At 36.6% G+C, this 23149-nt stretch overlaps 1 protein-coding gene across 1 annotated transcript in view; it reads left to right on the top strand.

Moving 5' to 3' along the window:
- The first annotated feature begins 503 nt into the window (after positions 1 to 503).
- Positions 504 to 23149, top strand: part of LOC139714835 (uncharacterized) — a 51715-nt gene continuing 29069 nt past the window's right edge. The window contains exons 1-10 of the mRNA XM_071626490.1: positions 504 to 531; positions 9922 to 10109; positions 11589 to 11712; positions 13104 to 13469; positions 14086 to 14157; positions 15096 to 15213; positions 16566 to 16756; positions 18113 to 18268; positions 19744 to 19935; positions 20496 to 20722. Coding sequence (XP_071482591.1) covers positions 504 to 531; positions 9922 to 10109; positions 11589 to 11712; positions 13104 to 13469; positions 14086 to 14157; positions 15096 to 15213; positions 16566 to 16756; positions 18113 to 18268; positions 19744 to 19935; positions 20496 to 20722 — 1662 coding nt within the window. The remainder of the gene's footprint in view (positions 532 to 9921; positions 10110 to 11588; positions 11713 to 13103; positions 13470 to 14085; positions 14158 to 15095; positions 15214 to 16565; positions 16757 to 18112; positions 18269 to 19743; positions 19936 to 20495; positions 20723 to 23149) is intronic.

Here is a 23149-nt window from a genome sequence, read left to right on the forward strand (position 1 = left end):
AATTTGATATATTTTAGATTAAATCTACCGAAAACAACAAAGATGCATACACACACACACACACACACACACACATATATATATATATATATATATATATATGCATAATTATGTGTATATGTGTGTGTGTAAATGTGTGCGAGAATATACGATATTCTTATGTTTTTATATCTTGTTACTTAGCGAATGCAGTGTTACTGGAAAAAAAAAATATTACTGTATACTCTGACCTTATTTTGAAAGCTTGGAAAATGGTGTTTGTATACCTGTAGTTACATTCAGACATTACATTTCCATGAATTGACAATAAAAAAAACGCATTACTATATCCTAACATTATCATATCAATGATAATTACTCCAGTTTGGACAGTTGCAAAGTTTGTTTCGTCTTTGCGTTCTTAACCTTGGAGATTTTCTGTCCAAGCAGACTGCTGCACTGAGTTCCTTGCTAGAGTGAGAGGCGACCTTGAAAAGAACCACATCAGTCAGTTGGTCCTTACGATGAAGGCCACCTCTCACCCCAAACAAGGTGAACTGTAATTCACCAAGGCTGTATGCCTCTCACCATGGTAACCATTCCTCCTGAGAACTCTTTTGCTCTTGCAGGCGTTTCACTTGTATACATCACATTATTCAGGTGCGAGTTTCTTCACTTTGTCTCCCTCTACAAATTAAATTTGTTAAGACCGCAACTGCTGATCTGTAACCTCTCTGAATAATATCTTTCTTTCTTTAATTTAATATGCCTTGTCCGCCTTGGACTACTTAACATAACAATGACGGAATTTCGGAGCTTGGATATTTGTTCCATGTTCATCGTGTCACTGCCGGCAACCAGGGACAGCCTGGTGGTAGTGTCGCTGCCCGGAAAGCAGTAGATGACAGGTTCGAGTCCCACTGGTTCTTTTTTCCGACATGTTTGTTAATTTACAGATCAGCAGTTGCGATCTTAACAAATTTAGTTTGTAGAGGGAGACAAAGAGAAGAAACTCGCACCTGAACCTTCACCCCTCTGAATAATATCTTTCTTTCTTTCATCACATTGTTGTCTGGAAAATTAGCCAAACTCTACTATTAAGAGTTTGGTTTACTCCAATATCGTCAACTTAAGATATTTCGGACTAAAACCATTAAAACAAATAATAATATGCAGACGTTTCATTTGACAAATTACGATTTACTTGTATACATCATCTTCTTCTTAATGATTATCTGGAAGATTGATCAAACTGTAATACCAAGAGTTTGGTACTACAGGGAGATAACTGCAATTTCTTCAAGTATAGGTATTCAGGATTAAAACCATTAAAAAAAAATTTTCTTTTTTCGACGAAACCTGTATTATATAAGCCGAATTCACAGACTATTTTTTTACGCTTTTTATAGCCTTTATTCAGACCAATCAAATGAAATTGTTACATTGTAGTGACACAAAATATTTATAATACACTGAATCAGGTGATTGTTAAAGGGCGCCACCTCTTGTCTCGTTATAGAAATGAAAAAAAAAATGACTGGATATTTCTCAAAATAAATGTTTGCATTAAAGGAAATGACAGCTTATCTAAGCCATCATCATTCATTCTCAAACGTAAATCTCAAAGAGAGAGCGAGGTGGACATAGCTTCAATACGTTTGTTTATATTACTTACCGGAAAATTCCTTCAAAATGCTTATCGATGTAAAATTCTTCTGCTACAGTATCTGCAGGGTCGGCAGAAGGGGGAGGGGTGGGAGGAATATAGGGTCTACCAACTCCCCCCCCCCCCCCCGAAGTGACATCGGAAATATTTTCAAACTGCCACCTCATTTTCAAAAACATGGCGCTTGATCGAATTCTGATATCAATTACCATGTACAATACACTTGACGTAGATCTCAAAAAACACTTAAAAGCAGGAAAAAGAAAAAATCCTATGGCATGGACACTGAAGTACAGAGGTATTTCAAAATACTCATGACCAAACACAATAATGGTGTTTACACAGTTAGTAGATAATGATGTGCCTACAAAGACAAAAGTCTTCGTTTGTGGTGGATTTTTGTTTTCTATATTCCATAGGGATCTCCTGTGTTTCTTTGTTTTCATAACAACCCTGCACGTTTTAAATCTTTTGTGGAGTTCGACGCTCTTCTCTGATTGAGACACCAACAAAGAAACATACAGCAGAGCTGCCTTCGTCCCACCAAACACACAACTTGCAATATGGGGATTTCATTGTGTAATGAAGGTTTTAAGTCATGTATCAAGAGAGAAAAAAAAATGTTTTGTTACTCCATATTATTCGCTATTCTAAAGTCGGTCCAATCTGCGCCCGGAAAGACCCCGCTGAATGGTCCGCCAGAAGGCCCGTCTCGCATGACGTCACACACTGAGCGGGATTTCAGACGCAAAAAGAGATAGCGGCATTATATCGGACAGCGTAAAGCATATCTCTAAACACGTTTACAAACGAGTTCTCTCTGCAGGCTGAAATGGGTCATATAAACTGGCATGGTCTGCATCAAAACTCCTTGGGACATTAATTTGACACATTTTCCTAAAAACCAAAATGGTAAGAATGGCACATCATGACAAAAAGCTGTAAAACTTGATTTTAGACATTTTAGACTCTTACTGAAAGGTACACGTCAACATGGTATACGTACAGAAGTGATGACAATGTGAAATTATATAACTTCCAAAAGGCGCTAAATCCAATGAAAATGATACATTTAGCGCCTTTTGGATGCAAGCTCTTCATATATAAATATTTTTTTCTTTTCCTGATTCTCACGCCATTCAAAAAAGTAGATATTTTCGAAATGATTATTATTGTCATGCAAAAGTCATGATTCATACCCCCTCCCTAGGAATCACTTCCCTTACCCATTTACCAGATTCTGCCAATCATAATACATAGTGTATGAGAGGTGCGGTTGCCGAAACGTTGCATTTTTATCTCTTTAAATCGTGTTCAGAATCAGTGGCGCACTGTACGATAAACACTGTAAACAATATTACGTGACAAATTTTATCTGTCTACTGTATCAGCCATACTAACCCGTTCTCTACGGGAACCTGGTGGACTGTGCAAATCTATGGGGATTTCAGAATGCAGTCTGGAAGAGGTTGAGTAGGTTCGGTGATTTCAGCAGCTCGATAAACGAGGAATGTTCGCGTGCATTTTAATTTCGCCAATTTCGCGCGCGCAAAGATTCGCGAAATTAAGATGCACGCGAAATTTCTTTTCTACACTATATGCATTGAATGCCAGTGGCAGTTTGCGAAAAATTAATGCCGCAAAAAGGCTGTCGGCTCCAATTAGCGAAAATTTCATGCCGCGAATATATCATGTTTTTACATCCCACAATTAATCATTCCAACTATTTCTTCTTCTTTTTTATCTCGTATATCATTCAGCCACACTGAAACGTCCATGCCATCCAGCAAAACCAGATTTCAGATCCATTCTTCTTCTCCTTTTTGTTTGGTTGTCAGGGTATACTACTTTTTCATTCAATGCTTTATTTGATTGATACAAGTTTTAATAGTAAATTAAAGCTTTTGCTTTTTAGAATTGTTTCAACCACCTTCTGTTCTTCTTTTCTTCAGGTATTGACATTACTTGACAAAATGCTAAGTAGAACTTAGTTCTAAAATCAAGACACTTTGCTATGGTATTTCATCCTGGAAGCTAAATGAAAGCTATCAGATTTGCGTACAAATTTGTTTTATCGATTGTTTATCTCAGATGTAAACATGAACAAAGCAGAAATAAACTCAACTCAAAAGACACCTCCCTGTTTTACTATCATAGTGTATCAATGCTGCGCAAACAAGGAGAGCGTGATCAGTAATAAGCAATAAAATCGGACTGAATTCTTTTTCATGGTCCGCAAGAGTAAACTTTTCATGTGATTTATAACAATGGCTGAATGATAACAGAACGTATTTTGACAACAAGTTATGAAGCAATAAGCAAAACCATAGGTCAAAGGGTGGGGAGGGGGTGGGTGAGAAAAAAAAAAACACCCTCCCACCCACATCACGGGAAAACACGCAACAACTACGAGATCGTGTAAAAAAAAAGATTTGAAAAAACAAGCAACTATATAAGCAGTTATAAGGTCATAATATTTCATTTTCATAGACATCAAAGAAAAAAAATTGCAATAACAACACAAGAGAAAACCTGATATGTGTGCGTGAAAAGGTAGAATGAATACCGATAATACCTGATGTGTGGTATTTTTTTTTACAGGTTATAAGATAGGGAACAGTGATTTACACACTATGGTATATGCGCGCACGCAAAAGTGGCGTGTGGTGAACTTCATAATCCGTATCCGAAAATATTTTTGATTGCCCATTTAACTGCCCATACAAACTATTATACATACTATTATGACGAGTTTGTTCGCAAAAACCGATAAGTCCATTTTTGAAGATTTTGAAGTACGGTCTCTGTCATAAAGTACAAAATAATATCTTTTAAATGATATATTGGTCACTACATAAAGGTACATTTTTTAAGTTATGGTCAAAAGAAGCAAAAATGCTCTTATTATTCTCTTTATTTTTCTTGACCGTTAATCGCAAATATCTCCATTTGGCAAGTATGGACTTATCGGTTTTTGCGAACAAACTCTTCATAATATATAGGCCACTTTACGCGGAGACAGCGACTGCTAGTGGTAAGACTGCACTATGTCTGAACCGGGTAGCAACATGTTGGGTCCCCCCCCCCCCCCCTCTCTCTCTCTTGGTAATATGCCAGTGCGTAGGAACCCCTGGAGCAAAAAGAAAGATTCCTGGTTCTGATATTTCTGCACACGCCCTCTTAGACTTTGGACGGAGGGAATTAAATGGGTAATTACCCCTTAATGACACCATGAAAATGGTTGGTAATTACACCCCTTTAACAAATACCTATCTTGTTTGAAGATCTGAGTGCTTCTCTATCTCTTTGAGCCCCCCCCCCCCCCCCCACCTGACACATTGATAAAGACAAAGGAAAAATGGTGATATGGAAAAAAAATACATCAACAACTGCTACACTGATATAATACATACTCAGAATAAACACTTTTACAGCACATAGTTTGTATCTTTGCCCTTTGGGTCAGTACTGAGTCTGCTTAGTGGTTAGAGTCACACACAAATTTCATAAACTGTATCTCTTCAATCATGCCATGACACGTTTCTGTTTTTGGTGTTGTTGTTTCTAGATACAAATTGATGAAACGAATGTCATATCAAAAACTGATATGGGTAGATGATTATAGAGATAGATAAAAATATGAATAGATAGATAGATAGATAGATAGATAGATAGATGGATGGATAGATGGATATAGAGATGGATAGATAGGCAGAGATATAGAGATAGACAGATAGATAGCGAGATATATATATATATATATATATATACACACATATATATATATATGTATATATATATATATTAAACAGACAGAGATGTAGGGAAAAGAGATGAACAGATGGGCAGAGAGTGATACAGAAGCAAAGAGAGAGAGAGAAAAAAAAAACAACAAGGTGGAGGAGTTGGAGGGTAGATAAATTCTAAACACCACAGGCTGTCCAAAATAATTTACCCAATTCTGGATTTGATCTCATGAACAATTTGACATAATCAGCCCGATTCAGTTGAAATGAATGTATACATGTTAACATGCCAAATTAGAAAGCTGTGGAATGACACATCCAATTGGCAACACCATGTTTATTACACCATTATCGATTATAGAGCTTTGGAGTTTTGTTTCATCAACACAATAATTTTCGCAAAATATAATTTGCTTGGATGTTACTACGATAGTCGTTTTGTTCTTGTTAAAAAGAATGGAAGATGTTGAAGTTACTTTTGCCATCCTGCCAAATAGGTGTCTTATCCAGTGAAAGGATGTCATGCTAAATCACTTTCCTTTGGCCGATGAAGTGACAAAAGACTAGTTGTTTAGTAGTAATTATTGAATTCAAGTATTCAAGTCATCTATTTCTATGTAACTGAGAAATCAAATTCAGAAAATGTGCACAAAAAAGAGCAATGCAAGAATAAGAGAATGAATTTGCCAAGAACTAGTGACTCAATCAATCAATCCTTCAATCATTAAATTTGATCAATTTATCGTCCAATCAATAAATCAATTAACTGATTAATCAATCCAGCACATATTTGGTTAATAGACAGCGGCAGTTACAACTGTTTGCCATAAACATTTAGATCACTACAGTCTATATCAACGCATGCGCAGTTAATCCCCGTCCCAATTCGTCTAAGAGAGGTTGCGTGAGTCCCATCTTATCGATCAAAGACCAATAATTAAAGTAGTCCTAATCTGATTACTAAAATCAGTGGCAATTTGGGAGTTTACCAAACGGGCGGAGAAGATAGTTACGTACCATCAGCAACCCTTATTACTAAACTCCCTTTTTGATGACGCGAAACATTTTACCCTGAAATCGTGCTCTTTTGTTTTTTAAAGAGCGGAATTTCAGTTCATTTTCTCGAACCCGGCGTTGGAAAAACACTTGTCGTTGTTGCTGTTTTGAGGAGGAAAGACATATAAAAAAGTTTTTCTTTTTGGGACAGCACTTGCACCACCAAGAATGGCGGTAAAATATGGTATCGTCACATTTCTTCTCTGGTTGTCGTTATCACATACGGAAGGTAGGCGTTATGCTTTACATTTTCATTTTGATTAGATTACTCTATGGTATTTTTTTTTTTTGGGGGGGGGGGTCACTGTCACTTTCTTAGCAACAGTATTCTTTAAGACAATTTATTTTTGACTATTTTTGATCAAAGTACATTTTGGCAAAAGTACAAGTATTAACGGAATTCAAATAAAAGCGCATTTTAATGTTAATGTTGCGTTGTCACCTTTAAAGCTAATATAATGTCAGGACAACATTAGTGTCACACAAATCTATTACATTTCAAAATCTACCTAGATTCAAGGCTAATAACGAAGAACAAAATTTTGCTTGAAAGAAATGTTTTAAATTAAGTTGTCAATTTTCATATCTGATCTACCTTCAAAAACTCGTGATATGCACGAAATCATTAAGACTCTCTTTGTATGTTTTTGGTATGGTATTCATGTTATATGAACTTCTGTTTTCTAGTCGTCATGACTATACTGTGTCAAAGATTGTACTATTGAATTAATGATTAATTAAAGCATTGCTATTCAATACTTCTAGCTTTTCCTCAGTGCATGAACGTATCGTGTACAACTTGATTTCACCTGGAATTAAGGTCCAACAATATTTGGGCTCTGTGTTGTAAAATGCATGTAATAAATATTGTAACAGGAGAGTGACGATTGTCGTGTTAAGAAAGCATCATTTAAATGATAAGACATATCTTTATAGGCCTCTAACGTTTTGCAGGATACAACTTAGAAACCACTTTATGAAATATTAAAGAGCATACAATTCTCAGGGAAATTCAAAGTTTATTTGATAAAAATCGGTTTTGGAATGACTGGGATATCTAAAAACAAGGTAAATCATATAGAGATCATAATAAAAGATGGTCCCACTTTTTATTAGGATTGCTTGTTTTGAATATCTAAGCAAAGTCAAAACAAATTTTCATTAAATAAGCTTTTAATTCCTTTTTAGAATTATATGCTGCAGCATGTTTCGTAAGAGGTTTCTCATTATCTAATAAAGATTATCATCAAAACAATGAAAACCTGAAAACTCATCTCTACCGAAACTATATTATCCCTTTAAGCCTGTCAGTGACAGGTCAAGGAAATGATGTACTTTTCATACAAGTAAAGGTTGTAATATTCCTTTGATATGTTAGATTGTGCCATCTTTTCTTGAGTTGCTTCAGAGTACTATTTCAGAGGGAGAGGCAAATGGTATTCAACAAAATGTCAGAAAGTTAGAAGAAATTGTCTGAATTTCCTCAATCCTTCTGCATTTGCTGAATACAGATATTGTAGGTCCTCTCATGTACATGTTTGGGAAAATTTACGCATTCAATTGTGCATAAGGCACAACAACTGTGGTGAAATGCGCTATAGCTCAAGTTTGATTTAAAATGATAACGATGATGATAATAATAATAATAATGATAACAATCATACTAATTGTTCTCAGTAATGATATATTTTCATAGATATTGCTGCAATCACTATTTTATTGTAATCATCGTTATGTTATTGCCTCTGCAACCATTGTTACTATCATTAAACATACAATGCAATGGATACATGCACTAAAAAATGTCAAAAAATCCAGTGTGTGACTTTTATTGCGAATCGCTACTTATGATGAAAATCACGTCGTATACTCTAGTCAATTTGGATTTTCAAATTCAACTTATTTTATTCTCCTCCACTATCCACCTCTTTCTGTCTTTCTTTGTTTTCTACATCAATCTCTAATACTGATGGAACGAGTTCCTATATATTAAAGATGATACAGTCCGATCTCTCCTATCCGGCCTCCCTTTATCCAGATCTCTCTCTATATCATCCGGATGCGATCCCCGTGGGATTTTTTTAAAATAATAATTACAGGGAGAAACGGGAATTTCAAACTCAAACAAAATTCCTACACAATCTCACATGAATTACATTATTATTCCAAACATAGCCGACATGAATTCACATCATATTTTATTTCCACCTAAATAACATGCATTCAAACATTCACTACCCTCAACTGTTGGGCTGATAGCAAAGAAAAAGGTTCAGTTTACGCTACATGCAAGAGGTTCCACGAGAAATATTGAGGGAGAATATATTATAATCATAGTGAAGGCATGGAATGAACAAACTGTACTAGATCATGAATTTGCACATCTCTTTTTTTCTTGTCGTTTTTTTTAACCTTTCACAGTCGCATTTTTGTCTGATAGCAGGCCGGAGGTGAAAAGTCCTGTGTAAACACGCCCGGGCCCGTTTTATCTTAATTACCGTTACACCGAGATAGCTTTTGACCTCTCATCAAATTTGATTTGGGAAAAGCTCAACTCTTTGTTCCCTGGCAAAACTAATCACGTTACAAAATGCATTCTTTCCTGTCTGTTTGTCGATATTATGTATGTATATGTATGTATATATGAAGGGTTTGTTTGCAAAAACCGATAAGTCCATTTTTGAAGATTTTGAAGTACGATCACTGTCATAAAGTGCAAAATAATACCTTTTAAATGATATATTGGTCACTACATATAAAGATATATATTTTTGAAGTTATGGTCAAAAGAAGCAAAATTTGTCTTATTATTCTCTTTATTTTTCTTGACCTTAAATCGCAAATATCTCCATTTGGCAAATATGGACTTATCGGTTTTTGCAAACAAACTCTTCATATATATATATATATATAGATATATATATTTTATGACGAGATTGCTTCCAAAAGGCGCAACGGATTTAGGGACTTTTGGAAGCATATACATACATATATATATATATATATATATATATATATATATATATATATGCTACCTCTCTCTATCTATCCCAAAATCCCGAAATGAAGCATCATCAAAATCAAAACTTAATAAAAATTTCTTTCACTCCACTGTTGAATATTGTTACAAGTTCTTTGCCTATACATTGATACATCATTGATATCATGTTATATAGATGACGTAGTCATACATCCCATCAGTATCATCATTACTAATATTATAGTATTGTCATAATTTGCATCATTATTAGAATCGCTGCCATTGTTATCATAATCTTGCTATTGTTACTCTTATTGTTATAATCTACAAGGTACTCCTACAGGGAGTCAAATGGACCTGTGGTAGAGGTCAGTGGGTGAACATAGAACATAGAACAGGAACGATGAAATCATAGAAAGCCGTCATATTCTGTACCAGAGCCCTATTTTGTTGATTTAAATCTCAGTTTTATGTTTTGCCTATTTCCTCGACAGCCATTGATGTCTGCGGTACTGGTGGCTCACCAATTGCTAACCTGAGTGGGTCGATCACCTCACCTGGATATCCGTCCCCTTATGCAGCCGACGTCAACTGCGAGCTCGTGCTGCAGCCACCGGCCGGAAGCCGGCTTCGACTCCGCTTCGATGTCGTCGACCTCCGCGAGGGAAGCGATATGGTGGTGGTGAGGAACCAAGACGGAATCGAAACGGTGTGTGGACAAGACCGAGTACAGTAATGATAATATTGATAATGACAATAATAATATTAATGGTAATGACGATAATAACAATGATATCTATAATGATATTAATAATGACAATAAATGCAATAATACTTTGCAAGAAAAAGAAAACCCGAAATAGGCCTTCAAAGTGAGAGTATACATAGTTTATTAGGTAACAGATAATTTCCTGAAAAAGAACAGTGAAAATCCTGTGGGATTTCGATGTCTAGCTTGACAATGTCATCAAGCATAGACGTCCGTATAGCGTCATTGCCGAAGAGACTGGGAAGATTTGCACAATCGTTGATGGCGCTCTACTGAGAGATAGCAGAGTAGCCTAGAAGGATCGAAATGTTAAAAAAAAAGGGGGAAGTAAAAAAAAAAAGAGGTTTCAGGAACTGGCTAGAGAACCTCGCCGTCTATACAATATAAAATTATGAGAATGAATGTAGTCCCTGTTCCCTGGAACGGTTCCATGACATTTGCTCCTGCGACAATTGCTCAAATGAAATATTTGCACCCTAAGCCAAACATTCTACCCACAAAAACAAACTTAACCCTATCCTAATCCTAATCCTCACATCAAACTAAACCTAAAACCCTACTACACTCCAAACATAAAAAATGACCATGCTCCCAATCCTTCCCTTTGGTTTGTCACCCCCTATAAAAGCAAAGATCAAAACAAAACAGCAACAATTCAGAAAGCATATACAGTAATGTTACATTCAGACAAGAGTTCGAGAGTAAAAGGTTTATAGTTTGATTGTTTTCGTTTTGTGGCATTTTTTTTTTGAATAACAAAATGATACTAGTGATATTGTTTATTAAATAACGACCTTGATTTGGTGCAATGATCGGATGAGGATCTTTGTTGAAGAAAGATGTGCAATTTTTATTGTTTCTTATAATGCCTGAAGTTGTGTGACAGTATATACAAGGGATTTTGATGTTGCCTCATTTGCAAATCTCATACCCTTTTCAAAATGTTGCAGATTAAAATGATTGACAATGCTGTTTGTAACACCTTGAAAACTGCAATACTGCCACGCTTAGTTTTTTTATTTATTTTTTTCTTTCAAGGTTTCAATAATCATACATTTATATCGCTATTTTTTTTTTTTTTTTACAATTTGCATGCTTGAAATAGTTTAGTGACCCGGAACTGGGTCCGTGGGGGTCACACACCGTTCCGGGTCAGAAATGATTTGGAATGGGGTCAGATATGACTCCATCCAGAGTCGTGAATTGGGTCAGGGTGACCCCATTCCGGGTCTTCATGACCAAATTCCAAGTCATTTTTGACCCGGAACGGTGTGTGACCCCAACGGACCCAGTTCCGGGTCAGTTCTGACCAGGATTTTGATAGAGTGTGCTTCTGATAGTCTCTTTTAAAGCATTTTCCCCTTTTGTTTTGTTTCCTTCTCTCTTTCCAAGACCGTCATGGGTACCACTCTACCGAAGGACTTCATTGGAAGTCAGTTTACAATAATGTTCAGTTCAGACAGCGTCAACAACAACGGCACAGGATTCTCGATTTCTTACGACGAGTACCCACGAGGTATTGTGGAGACTAGTTATTGAAGCCTATAGGCCTAAATGTATAGGTGGTATTAGAAACCGTGAATGTTCGTTGCATGATGCATTAAAGGCATAATTTACCATTTGCAGATGAGGAGTTAGGGATAAGAACAACCACTGTTTAAATTGAAACCGTATAATCAATGTTAAGTGTTGTTATATACACAAAATGTGAACAATAGTTATAATAAAAATGTTTTGAGACTAAACCGTCTACAGTTACGGTTTATTGAGAAAAAAAATTGATATCTCCTTATATTTCGGGCTTAATTGCAAAAATGTTATATGGTAGGATGTTTTTATGATATAACAGACCTACACATATGCATCAAATGTGATATCTTGAACATTTTTTAAATCACTGCTCCCAAAGTTAAAATGGACCTTTAAAGGTCCCACATAGTATTCGTATGAGTGAACAAAGACTAAAATGTATTACAGTATCACGAGGGGACTACTCATGAATATTTCAGAAATAAATATACACGTGTACTACGAATAGCCATTTAAAGGGGGTGTAAAGTACTGGTTGAGGTGGGGATTCATGTTTTTTACATTCCTAAGTGAGATAATGAGAAACCTCTTATGAAATACGAAAGAGCATGTGATTTTAAGAAGGATTCAACGTTTATTTGATGAAAATTGGTTTTCAAATGGCTGAGATATCCAAAAATGTGATAATAATAAAAGGCGACTTGCCACAACTTTATTAGGATCTTTTTGTTTCACCTTATTTTTGGATATCTCAGCCACTTCAAAACCGATTTTCATCAAATAAACCTTTGATACCCCTTAGAATTGCATGCTCTTTGACATCTCATAGAGTGGTTTCTGAATATCTCACAAAATGTTAAAGGCTAAATCCTCACCTCGACCAGAACTATACACACCCTTTAAAGTTCCAATGCATCCATTTTCGTGTGCATGATTATGTGCTATAATTTTGTACTCTTAATTCATGGTAGTCTTTTTATTTGTCTGATTTTTTATTTAAACTCACAGAAGGGCCTGTACCAACTTTCAGTCTGTGCATCTTATGACATTTAACCAAACAGAAATACAACTATATAAAAAGATAAACAATAATGAGAGCAATCATAATACGTCGGCCGTGTTGCTTGCGTGATGAACATCATTATAATCATTCATGGTTACGTGCTTCTTCTTGTTGTTGTTGTTGTTGTTATTGTTGTTGTATGTGTGTGTGTGTGTGTGTGTGTGTACGATTCTACAAACATTGTGTGCATGATTATTACAGGAAACTACTTCTAGATTAATATATCGGTTTACATTATTTGTCTAGCGCAGAAAAAAGGAGAGATGACTAATAAAAGTTTAAACTAATTTTTTCTTATTTTTGTGAAATCTCAGAGGAAATCCAACTGAAATCATTTCTGCACGAGGCTGATTTACAAGCTGGCAAGCCTCTTCACCTACACACAAACGACTACCCGACTCTCTATGATGACGACACTTACTATATGTGGAACATTACGTCATCGGTGTCCAATTACGTCGTATTCACCTTGCTTGACATGGACACTGAGATAGAGCGTGATTGGTTGGATATCACGGCACACAAGACGGATGGCCAACGAGAGGTGCTCTTCCACGAGTCAGGTACCACGGAGACACGGCAGATCTCCGTACAGGATTTTGCTTACGTCACAGTAGAATTCAGAGCGGATTACTCAAGAAATGGACGTGGTTTTCATATTTTGGCCGAATCTGACAGCGGTAAGTATTTTCTCACCAAAAGCCGAATAAATAATGTTAGATGAGACCAACATACAAAGAGTCCTTTAGCCGAATCATGTTCAGCTAAATGTCATTACACTATGCAATGACATGTACGTTTGTTTGTTTGTTTTTGGTGGTTTTACGCAGACACAGATATCCTTAAATCGTCTGGAATGGCCCTTCAATGTAAGCGGGACAAAACTCAAAATTGTCTTCGTTTTAATTTTAGATTCTAACACAACCACAAGACTAGTAATGCTTTCGGTGATATCGTCTTAATGCGAATAATACCTTCAGTGCCATCGCCAGATTTTGAATTTCGGGGAGTTTTTGGCACCAACGTAGGTGAAGTCCAATCCTTTCCACACCATCACTATTCATGGATGGTCTTAACCGTGTTTGTGTTATTAACGAGTAAGAAAGACTCCGCCGAACATCTATCATTAAGTAAAATTAAACAAAGAGAAACTGACCAGAAATATTAATGGGAACAGCCGTACTAACCTCAACAATAAAGTTACATCCACTTATTAATCTTTGCTGCTGTTCAGGTAATATAGGTTATACGTCCTTACGCCGGTTACCATTAGTTACTACTTCTTTCTTTCTCAAGGCGTGGATGGCATCATCTTCAGTCCAAATGACACCATCAACTGTGGAGGAAACTTTTTCTTGGGAGACATGGGTAAGTTTATAGTACAATGCGTGTATCGTTTAGGCCCACGTGAAGGTCGGCCAATGTTCTTGCACCGATTCTTAATTGCAAAGAGAAATATAAAGGCAAAGCTGGTATATGTTTCCATGTGTTGTACGTCTGGACACAAGCGGTATACAAGTTTATTATACAATAGAATGGAAAAAACAGATGAATTTAGACGGATGAATAGGTAGATAAACAGGTGTATAGGTAGATATATGGGTACACATAGCTGGATAGATAGATAAATAAATGGATAAATGAATAAGTATAGACAGGTATGGGTAGACAGATTGACAGATAGATAAAGGAGAGGTAGACGGATAGATGAATATAGATTGATAGATAAACAGTTTGGGTGTGTGTGAGTGTGTGTGTGTGTGTGTGTGTGTGTGTTATTTCTCCTCACCGTGTCAGTGATGTACCGCTTTTGAAAGGCCAGCCTGGCTGCACTCTTTAGTCTTTGCCTTAAGAAATCACCAGTAGATATTAAACGGGCACCGTTATACATTATGTAGTGTTTAGTAATGGCTATTATATTTAGTGTGAGTCACAGTGCCTTACCTTACAAAAATACACCGAATTACGTACTGATTTTGACAATACCAAAGCACCATTCCTTTCGCCGATCAACGAAAAAAGGTAGCGTATATAGTATGGCCAATGGTCGTTCTACGGAAAACGTTTGTCAGCATTGAGTCATAACGAACTCATTATCAACCCATAACCAAATTGTTAAGAGAGGATACAAGTATGTAGATTCTACGGCTGTTTGTTAATAAACAGTGATTGTTTCCTTAGCAGCTACATAAAACATATCATTATTCAATTAGAAATAAATGCAAGCAAGAAGAAGAAGGCAAAGTGTGGGGTTAAATGTGAATAGGCTTACTCTTGCAACTTTTGGTTTGTGTTTCAACTGACAGAAATGCAACTGGAAGTTCCGGACGACATCGACATCCCAATCTGCGTTTGGGCGATAACGAACGACGTAACAGGGTCTCGGATTGATGTCGTGATCAATGACCTCGACCTCGAGATGGAGTAAGATTCTGTTATTGTTTATCCATGTCATTACATTTCCTTCCTTATCTCGTTTGCTTCCTTTTTACTCATGGTCCATACATAATCAAATACAAGTTGTACATGCATGTTTAAATGCGATTTCTTCTTTAGCTCGTTCACTCCAACTCAGTTTTTTTTTCTTTTTTTTTTTAGGTGCAAATTGGCCACTGCTTGGTAGGCCCGTTTTTAGTGATACCTCTTTACGGCCGCGTGTTCTTGTATTAGATTTAAGTCAAATACTGTGAACCTCGACTGAATTCAAATTCAATTGATCCGTGAGCAAATCGTTAACTTACACAATGAGTGAAAACATTCATCCTGGGTATAGATATCTTGTTCGATTTAGCCTATTTCTCAATCGGGTTGGGTCGACATGGGCGAGGTTGACTGTTTATCCAATTTGAAAACCACAGAAAATCATGACAAAACTTAGATCCTGCTGGTGGGAATATGTCATTTGAACATCCTCAATTTATAGACAAATATGTTCATATTTCAGTAAGAAATGGCTGGTATATTGTTTCAATCCCCTTTTCTTTTTGCCCCATGCGACATAACGTAGTTGGTAAATTTGGTTCGGTTTGGTTTATTCCACATCCATAAAGAATAAACTTGTGAACAATCAGATACAAATATGCTAACATAGAAAGTATTATAACAGGAAAAGACAATACGAAACATGTGCAACAACAAATATTAGCTACGGATAATGCAGGAACGTGAGGGATCAGCCACAAACCCCCACTCTTGCCCAGGGCGGCCGCTGGGTCAGCAACTCGTGCACACTAGACGCGAAGTCTATTATTTTCGTGTGTGTGTTTTTTTTCCGTAAAATGATACAGTTACACAAATTTGTAGCTCCGATCAAAGGTAAAATAAAATAGTTCTAGTACGCCTGCAGAATAAATTGTCGAATTTCGCTCTTAAATGTACACGTATGCCTAAGAAATGTGTGGAATAACGCTGTAATAATAAGATATTCGTTGAGTAATGATGAAAATGAGAAACATTAATCAGAAATGTTTGCCGGACCCGCAATCTCTGAACAGGGACAGGCAAACTCGGACTCTGGGACAACTCGGCCTCGCTTTGACGGCGGGGCCGAGTTGTCCCTTTGGACTGAATGATTAAATCAATGAATCATTGAAACAAAAATTATGAAATGGTGCAAGACGGGTTCTCAAACATTTACCAGAACTATGTTTTCACTTTAAGTCGAAGCCTTGCCCGTTAATGAAAGAATCGTTCGAAAATAAACGTAGACTTACATGAAAAATAAATAAATCACGTAAAACTGACACAATTTAGTTGCTGTTTTCCCCGTAAACCAGTGTGGACTTCTTTGAGGTTTTCCACGATGCGTCACCCGGGGACGGATGGGGGAACTACCGGCGGAGATTGACGGGACAGGCGAGCAATGAACACGTGTACATTGAGGAAGGGGACGGTGTCTGGATGGTTTTGTATACCGGAAGTGCGTCATACCCTAGAAGATTTGACGTCACTGTTCGACAGGTGCAGGGTGAGTGATACTCACATTCTGATGATGTAAACATGTTTTTTGTCTTCTTTTTTTCTTTTTGATATGTGGAAGTATAACTAAGGATTAAAGGAAACCAAACCTTTAATATGATTATTATTAGTAGAACACATTAGTGAAAATTTCAGGAAAATTTGACAATCTATTGGAATAAGTTATAAACTCTTTAAAGTGCCTGTGACGTCATCGCTTGGTAAGGATATTGCTATACCTCATAACGGCATTTTGGACAACAAAATAAAAAATACAAACAAAATCAAAATCAATACCACTTTTCTAGCAAAATTAAAGAACACTTGATTCACTTCTTTCATAAAGAAAGTGAAACGATATTACCGAGGATATTTGACTACTAATGTATAGAGAACAATGGTATGATTATGTAGGCCTACGATTAACGAAAAAAAAATTGTCGGGTTCTCTCAATATTTCCCTTATACCGGGTGTCCCAAAAAAAGGGGAACGGTGGATTTTCAGTATCTTGCGGTCTAAAAGTTATATATCTTTTGACATCATTAGAAAAAGCATCTTCCGCAGAAGACTATGATACCAAAATCATCAAATTTGGTTCAGTACTTTTTATTCTACGCCAATTTCTGAAAATGCAGTCATTGCCAAATTTCGCCGGATTTTTGCGACTTATGAGATAATAATTAAAGTGCACTACGCGATCCATACGGTGAATATTGTGTGGGCTCGGTGATCCGTGTCAACAAAAGATACAGCTTTCACATTGGGAAACCCGTGTGTGTGTGTGTGTGTGTGTGTGTGCGCGCGCTCCCAATATGAAAGCGTTATCTTTTGTTGACATGGATCAACGAGCTTACACAATTCACCGTATGGAACGCGTGTCGCACCCAAATTATTATCTCATAAGTCGCAAAAAATTGAAAATGACTGCATTTACAAAAATTGGCGTAGAATAAAAAGTGCTGAACCAAATTTAATGATTTTGGTATCATGGTCTTCTGCGGAAGATGCTCTTTCTAATAATGTCAAAAAATGTATAACTTTTAGAACGCAAGGTACTGAAAATCCACCGTTCCGCTTTTTTTGGGACACCCGGTATAGTCCATAATGACGTCATGAAATGTGGCAGTTCATAAATTTTGAATCGTTGAATATTTTCCTCAAACTTTCACTGCTGTGTTCAACTAATAGTGTTGAGTTCGAGCGAACATATGCTTTGGTTTCCCAAAATATCCCATCACATACACTTTATTGATGTGCGGACAACAATGCTAGAACACACACAAAAAAAGAATTTTAAGAACAGATGCGTATAAGTTTTGATAATTTGTATTCATTTTTGGTCATTGTTCACTTAAAAAAAAAAAGATTTTAGCTGCAACGGGGAGCTGGATTTGAATGGCGCCTCCAGCGGTGAGATTCAGCTAGGCAACTTTACCGGTCTCTCCACGGTCTACTGCCAGTGGCTTGTCAAGACGCCATTCCTAACGAACGTCAACGTGCGCGTAGCTTCGCTCGTGTCAGGTCAGTCCATTACCCGGATGTAGTAACCTAAACATCATGAAAAATGCCGTCTCCCCTGTCCCTCAAACTGTTAAATTCATACAAGAAATAATTTTGTCCTTTCCAGGCAAAATGACGTTGAAATTCAACAATACCATACAAAACAAAACAAACAAATAGCATGTCTTAAACCCGCAGAAGACTTTTCCCACACTATTTCATGTGGAGACTTCTCAATATTGACGTTGCCTTCATATCATGTGAAACTATAAATATCAATTTTTGTTCCTCCATAGATTCGTCATGCACACAAACAAGCTTGCGCAATTTGAATTTGTACTTGTTGTTGGTTTGATTTTTAAGGAGCAGGCAGTTCAGCTGGATTGATATTTACGCCTGTTGTTGTTGTTATTGTTGTTGTTGTTGTTGTTGTTGTTGTCATTTTAATTTTTAAGGCGCTTGTCATTCAGTTGTGAATTGAGAGATAAAGGCGTAGCAAGGCGTAGCCTTCATTCAAGTAATGCGGTTCACTTATTTCCAGAATTGAATCGAACTTGTTGGACTCTTCTCTGAAGCTAAACTTCAAACACTTTGTATTTCAGGATACAACAAGTCACTGAATTACAGTCAGCCAGATATTCTCATCTATTATGGGATGTTATTTTGAGGAAGACAGCATAAACTACAGTATTGTGTATTCTGCGAAAAGAACAGTTCAATTTTAGTGATATAAATTCTTTAAATTCTCAACCTATATCAAAAGCAAATATTGCATTCGTATGATTACCTGTATATAGTATCCTTGAGAGTTTGGAGATGGTTTTAATTTGTAAAGTTTTAACGGTCCCGCAGAACGCATGTGATATACGACAAGCTGAAAATCGGGTCGGGATCGGATCCGACAGCAATCGGGTCGATTTGGATGATTCTGCGACAAGAACAGTTCAATTTCAGTGCCATAGATTGTGTAAACTCTCGAACTATAATAAAAGCAATTTCATTCTTATGATTACCTGTAGTATAATAGTATCCTAGAGAGTTTTAAGTTTAAACGGCCCCGCAGAACGCATGTACGACAAGCTGGAAATCAGGTCGGGATCGGATCCAAAAGCAATCGGGTCTTCTTCTTCTTCTTCTGATTAAGTCTGCCTCCTTCAATAGACTGAAGATTCTTGCAGACTGGTGCTATTTACTTTATTATACAATTTATTTACAGATATTTACAAGCACATAGAAAATATGACGAAAATAACTAGCCACTGTGATCAACCGTTAGACGGTTTCGAAATGATCCCACAGATGGCGCTGAAACAATTTCTGACGACAGGGAATTCCAGTTCCCTGTCGATATGGATCATTAAATTTCAGTGACATAGATTATTTATACTCTCAACCTATATTGAAAGCATATTCATTTGTATGAATACCTGTATTATTATAGTATCCTTGAGAGTTTGGAGTTCGTTTTAACATGCTAAGTTTGAACGGTCCCGCAGAACGCATGTACGACAAGCTAGAAATCGGATCGGGATCGGATCCGACAGCAATCGGGTCGAGACAGAAGCTGATTACAGGCGATATGGATGATGAGACCTTCTCGACTTACGGAGGCGATCTCTGGATCACCTTCACCGCAGCCGACGCCATGCCCGGCGACAACATCGAGATCAACCTCGCCTTCGACGACGGTTAGAAATGTCTTCTCTTTTTTCTTTACTCGCATGCTACAAAATAATAATTCCGACATCATTTTTGACATAAAAATTATACATTTGTGTTTCTAATGCTCATTATGAGAAAAGAACACATTGATGGTTCCTTTACTGCTTCGTCTTCAGAAACAAAACAATGTTACAAGAAAATACCAAGAATACGCACTAAATTAAGATGGTTTAGATATTTCAAACGACAGAAAAGCTATGTCAAATCATATTTCTTAGAGAATTTTTCTGAGAAGCAAAATCAAGACAATCATGTCATAATAAAACCTGTTTTTTTGTTTTGTTTTGTTTTGTTTTGTTTTGTTTTGTTTTGTTTGTTTGTTTGTTTGTTTGTTTTTTTTTTTTTGGGGGGGGGGGGGGGGGCTTCACCAGTGGAATGTGTCATGACGTGGAGTAAATGCAGTATCAACCTTTCATACTAAGCCCTCATATTCAGGTCATTTTACACTTGTATATACCTTTCTCCCACGATGTAAAATATAGTTTGATTGAGTTGTGTTTAAGCAATAAAATATTTACTTTGACAGCTGCCTGCGGCATCGAGACACTTCTAGACCTGTCGGGGACTATAATGTCCCCGATGCTTGAGGGCGGACTCTACCCAAATGACGCCGATTGCCAGTGGATCGTGCAGGTCCGAGGTGGTTTCCAAGTTCGTCTCCACTTCGTCGAGTTCGATCTCGAGTACGGTCACGATAGCCTTCTGATTGGTGGCACCACACCACACGAAGACGACGTTGACTCCACCTACCTGGTAAGATCCTAGATCTATTCTCTCCCTGCGCAGGGCGGCGTGTAAGATACGTATTATTCAATAATCTGAACTTTTAATTAATGTACTCTCTAAAAAAGAAAGAGTGAATTTTCACTCGATTTTCACTCCCCTTGGTAGTGACGTCAAGGATCACTAGAAGTGGAGTGAATTTCGAGTGAACAGAAATTTCACTCCAAAAGAGAGTGAAAAAAGACGGAAATGTTTTTGGTGGGATGTTCACTCCTTTCTCACTCTAAATTCACTCCTGACGTATTTCACTTTTTTGTCAGTCGTTTTTCACTCCTTTCTCACTCTCAATTCACTCCTATTGTATTCACTCTTCTTTAACTCCGGAGGTTTTTCACTCCTTTTTCACTCTTTTTTCAATCCTTTTTCAATCTTTTTTCAATCCCAAACGGAATTACACTCTACATGAGCACACATCTCTATCACCATTGATCACAGCACTCAGTGCACTAGTTATTCAACCCTGGAAGAAAAAGTGACAATATGGTGATGAATTTGGGAATAATCTAGGTGGTCTGGAGTCATTTTTGGAATAATGAATACCAATCAAACTAATACAAACAAAAACAGCAAGCAACATTCATAATATAGATATTTGTTAATATTAATGCATGTATTTTGAAGCCAACGATCCACCACTGGTAGCCCAGTGCATTGCCAACTTTGTGTTCCAGTTTTGAAAGTCATTCCTACCCGAGCTGGATCAATACATGAAACTGAATAATATAAGCTAGTAATCCAAATGGCTGTTGTTTCATTCTTTCTTATTCATTTATTCTTTCTTTAAGTAGCATTGAGGGGGATATAAGAAGATAATGTACTAAATGCTACGCATGTTATGTTTTTTTTTAATGAACTGATTCTCTATATTAAATAAATGTGTGATGTCCACTGGATCAACTGAAATAAAAAAAAAAGAATATACCTCTTGAAATATCTAAACTTCAACTGCAGAGCAGTACACCATTACAAACAGTCTTCATGTGCCGAGTATCTGGTTTTCCATGAATTATGTGGCCAATAATAATCATACATATTTTTATCATTTAAGAACAACTGTCACCATAATCATCACCAAGGTCCCTGTAAATATGCTATTCTAGCTGTCATTCCCAAAGCTCTACAAATGGAGAGTTTGTTTGCAAAAACTGCTAAGTCCATATGTGCCAAATGGAGATATTTGCGATTAAAGGTCAAGAAAAATAAAGAGAATAATAAGAAAATTTTTGCTTCTTTTGATCATAACTTCAAAAATGTACCTTTATATGTAGTGACCAATATATAATTTAAAAGGTATTATTTTGTACTTTATGACAGAGACCGTACTTCAAAATCTTAAAAAATGGACATATCGGTGTTTGCGAACAAACTCTTCAAATATTAACATCACACATTTCCCCGAAAATATGCCAAATTCATAAAGTTTGTGCAAAAGTGAAAAATTTTACAAGTACCCTTCCTGAACATGTTTAATTTTCGACTACAAGTGAATATAATTATTGCATGTTCAATGATAAGCTACAAAAGACTTGCAAAGTATAGTCACCATTATCTATATTATAATACAAAAACAATTACACATGTAGTAGGAATTGTGATTGCTTCGAAAAATTGACAAAAATACAGAAATTTTCAATACTGCATGGTTAATCAAGTTTGGATCCTCTGTCATGTAACACAGTGATGCTCTACAAGTACATTGTACAAATACCTAAACATACTCGATCAGAGAAGCACGGTCTTGACTTTAAGTAGGCTTTAGGTGGGGTATTTATGTAGATGATAGAGCCAGAGGGGGGCCTCCCTGGAACCCCCCAGACCTCGGCCATCAACCGTGCAATCATTACAAAATCCACACACAATTTGCCTGTGACATAATCTATAAAAAGGTAATGTTGATTTTCAACAACAAAAAAAGTCACTTGGCTAAATTATGCTAATTTGAGCATGAAATCAGATTATTTGCCATAAATAAAGTTCCAGAAAGGCACATTTTTTGTTTTTTGTGTAAACATTCTTTCTAGTGTCCATAGCAAATGAAAGAGAAAAAACTGTGCCATCAAAAAATTCTGAAGTATCTATTTTTTTCTATTTACTCATGTATTTCTTTGTTTCTTATTTTTTGTTTTTCATTAATTGCCTTTTCAATGAAATTTGTCAGCAACACATCCAGCATGAAATATTTATGTTATTGATTACAATCAATAACCCCACAAAGTAATCATGCCTTCATGAAATTTGGCATGGAATGTCAAAGGGAAGGAGGGCTCGTAGCCCCCCCCCCCCCCCCCTCAACCGGGCCTACTATTTATGGAAAAAGAATTGCAATCAGTACAGTTGACACAACATGTATCATATCATTGATCTTCTTCACCTAAATAAGGCATCATTGTACAATAT

The sequence above is a fragment of the Diadema antillarum genome, unplaced genomic scaffold (genome assembly GCF_040938485.1).
Source record: "Diadema antillarum isolate AM-2024a unplaced genomic scaffold, OU_Dant_1.0 seq00002462_RagTag, whole genome shotgun sequence".
Taxonomy (NCBI): domain Eukaryota; kingdom Metazoa; phylum Echinodermata; class Echinoidea; order Diadematoida; family Diadematidae; genus Diadema; species Diadema antillarum.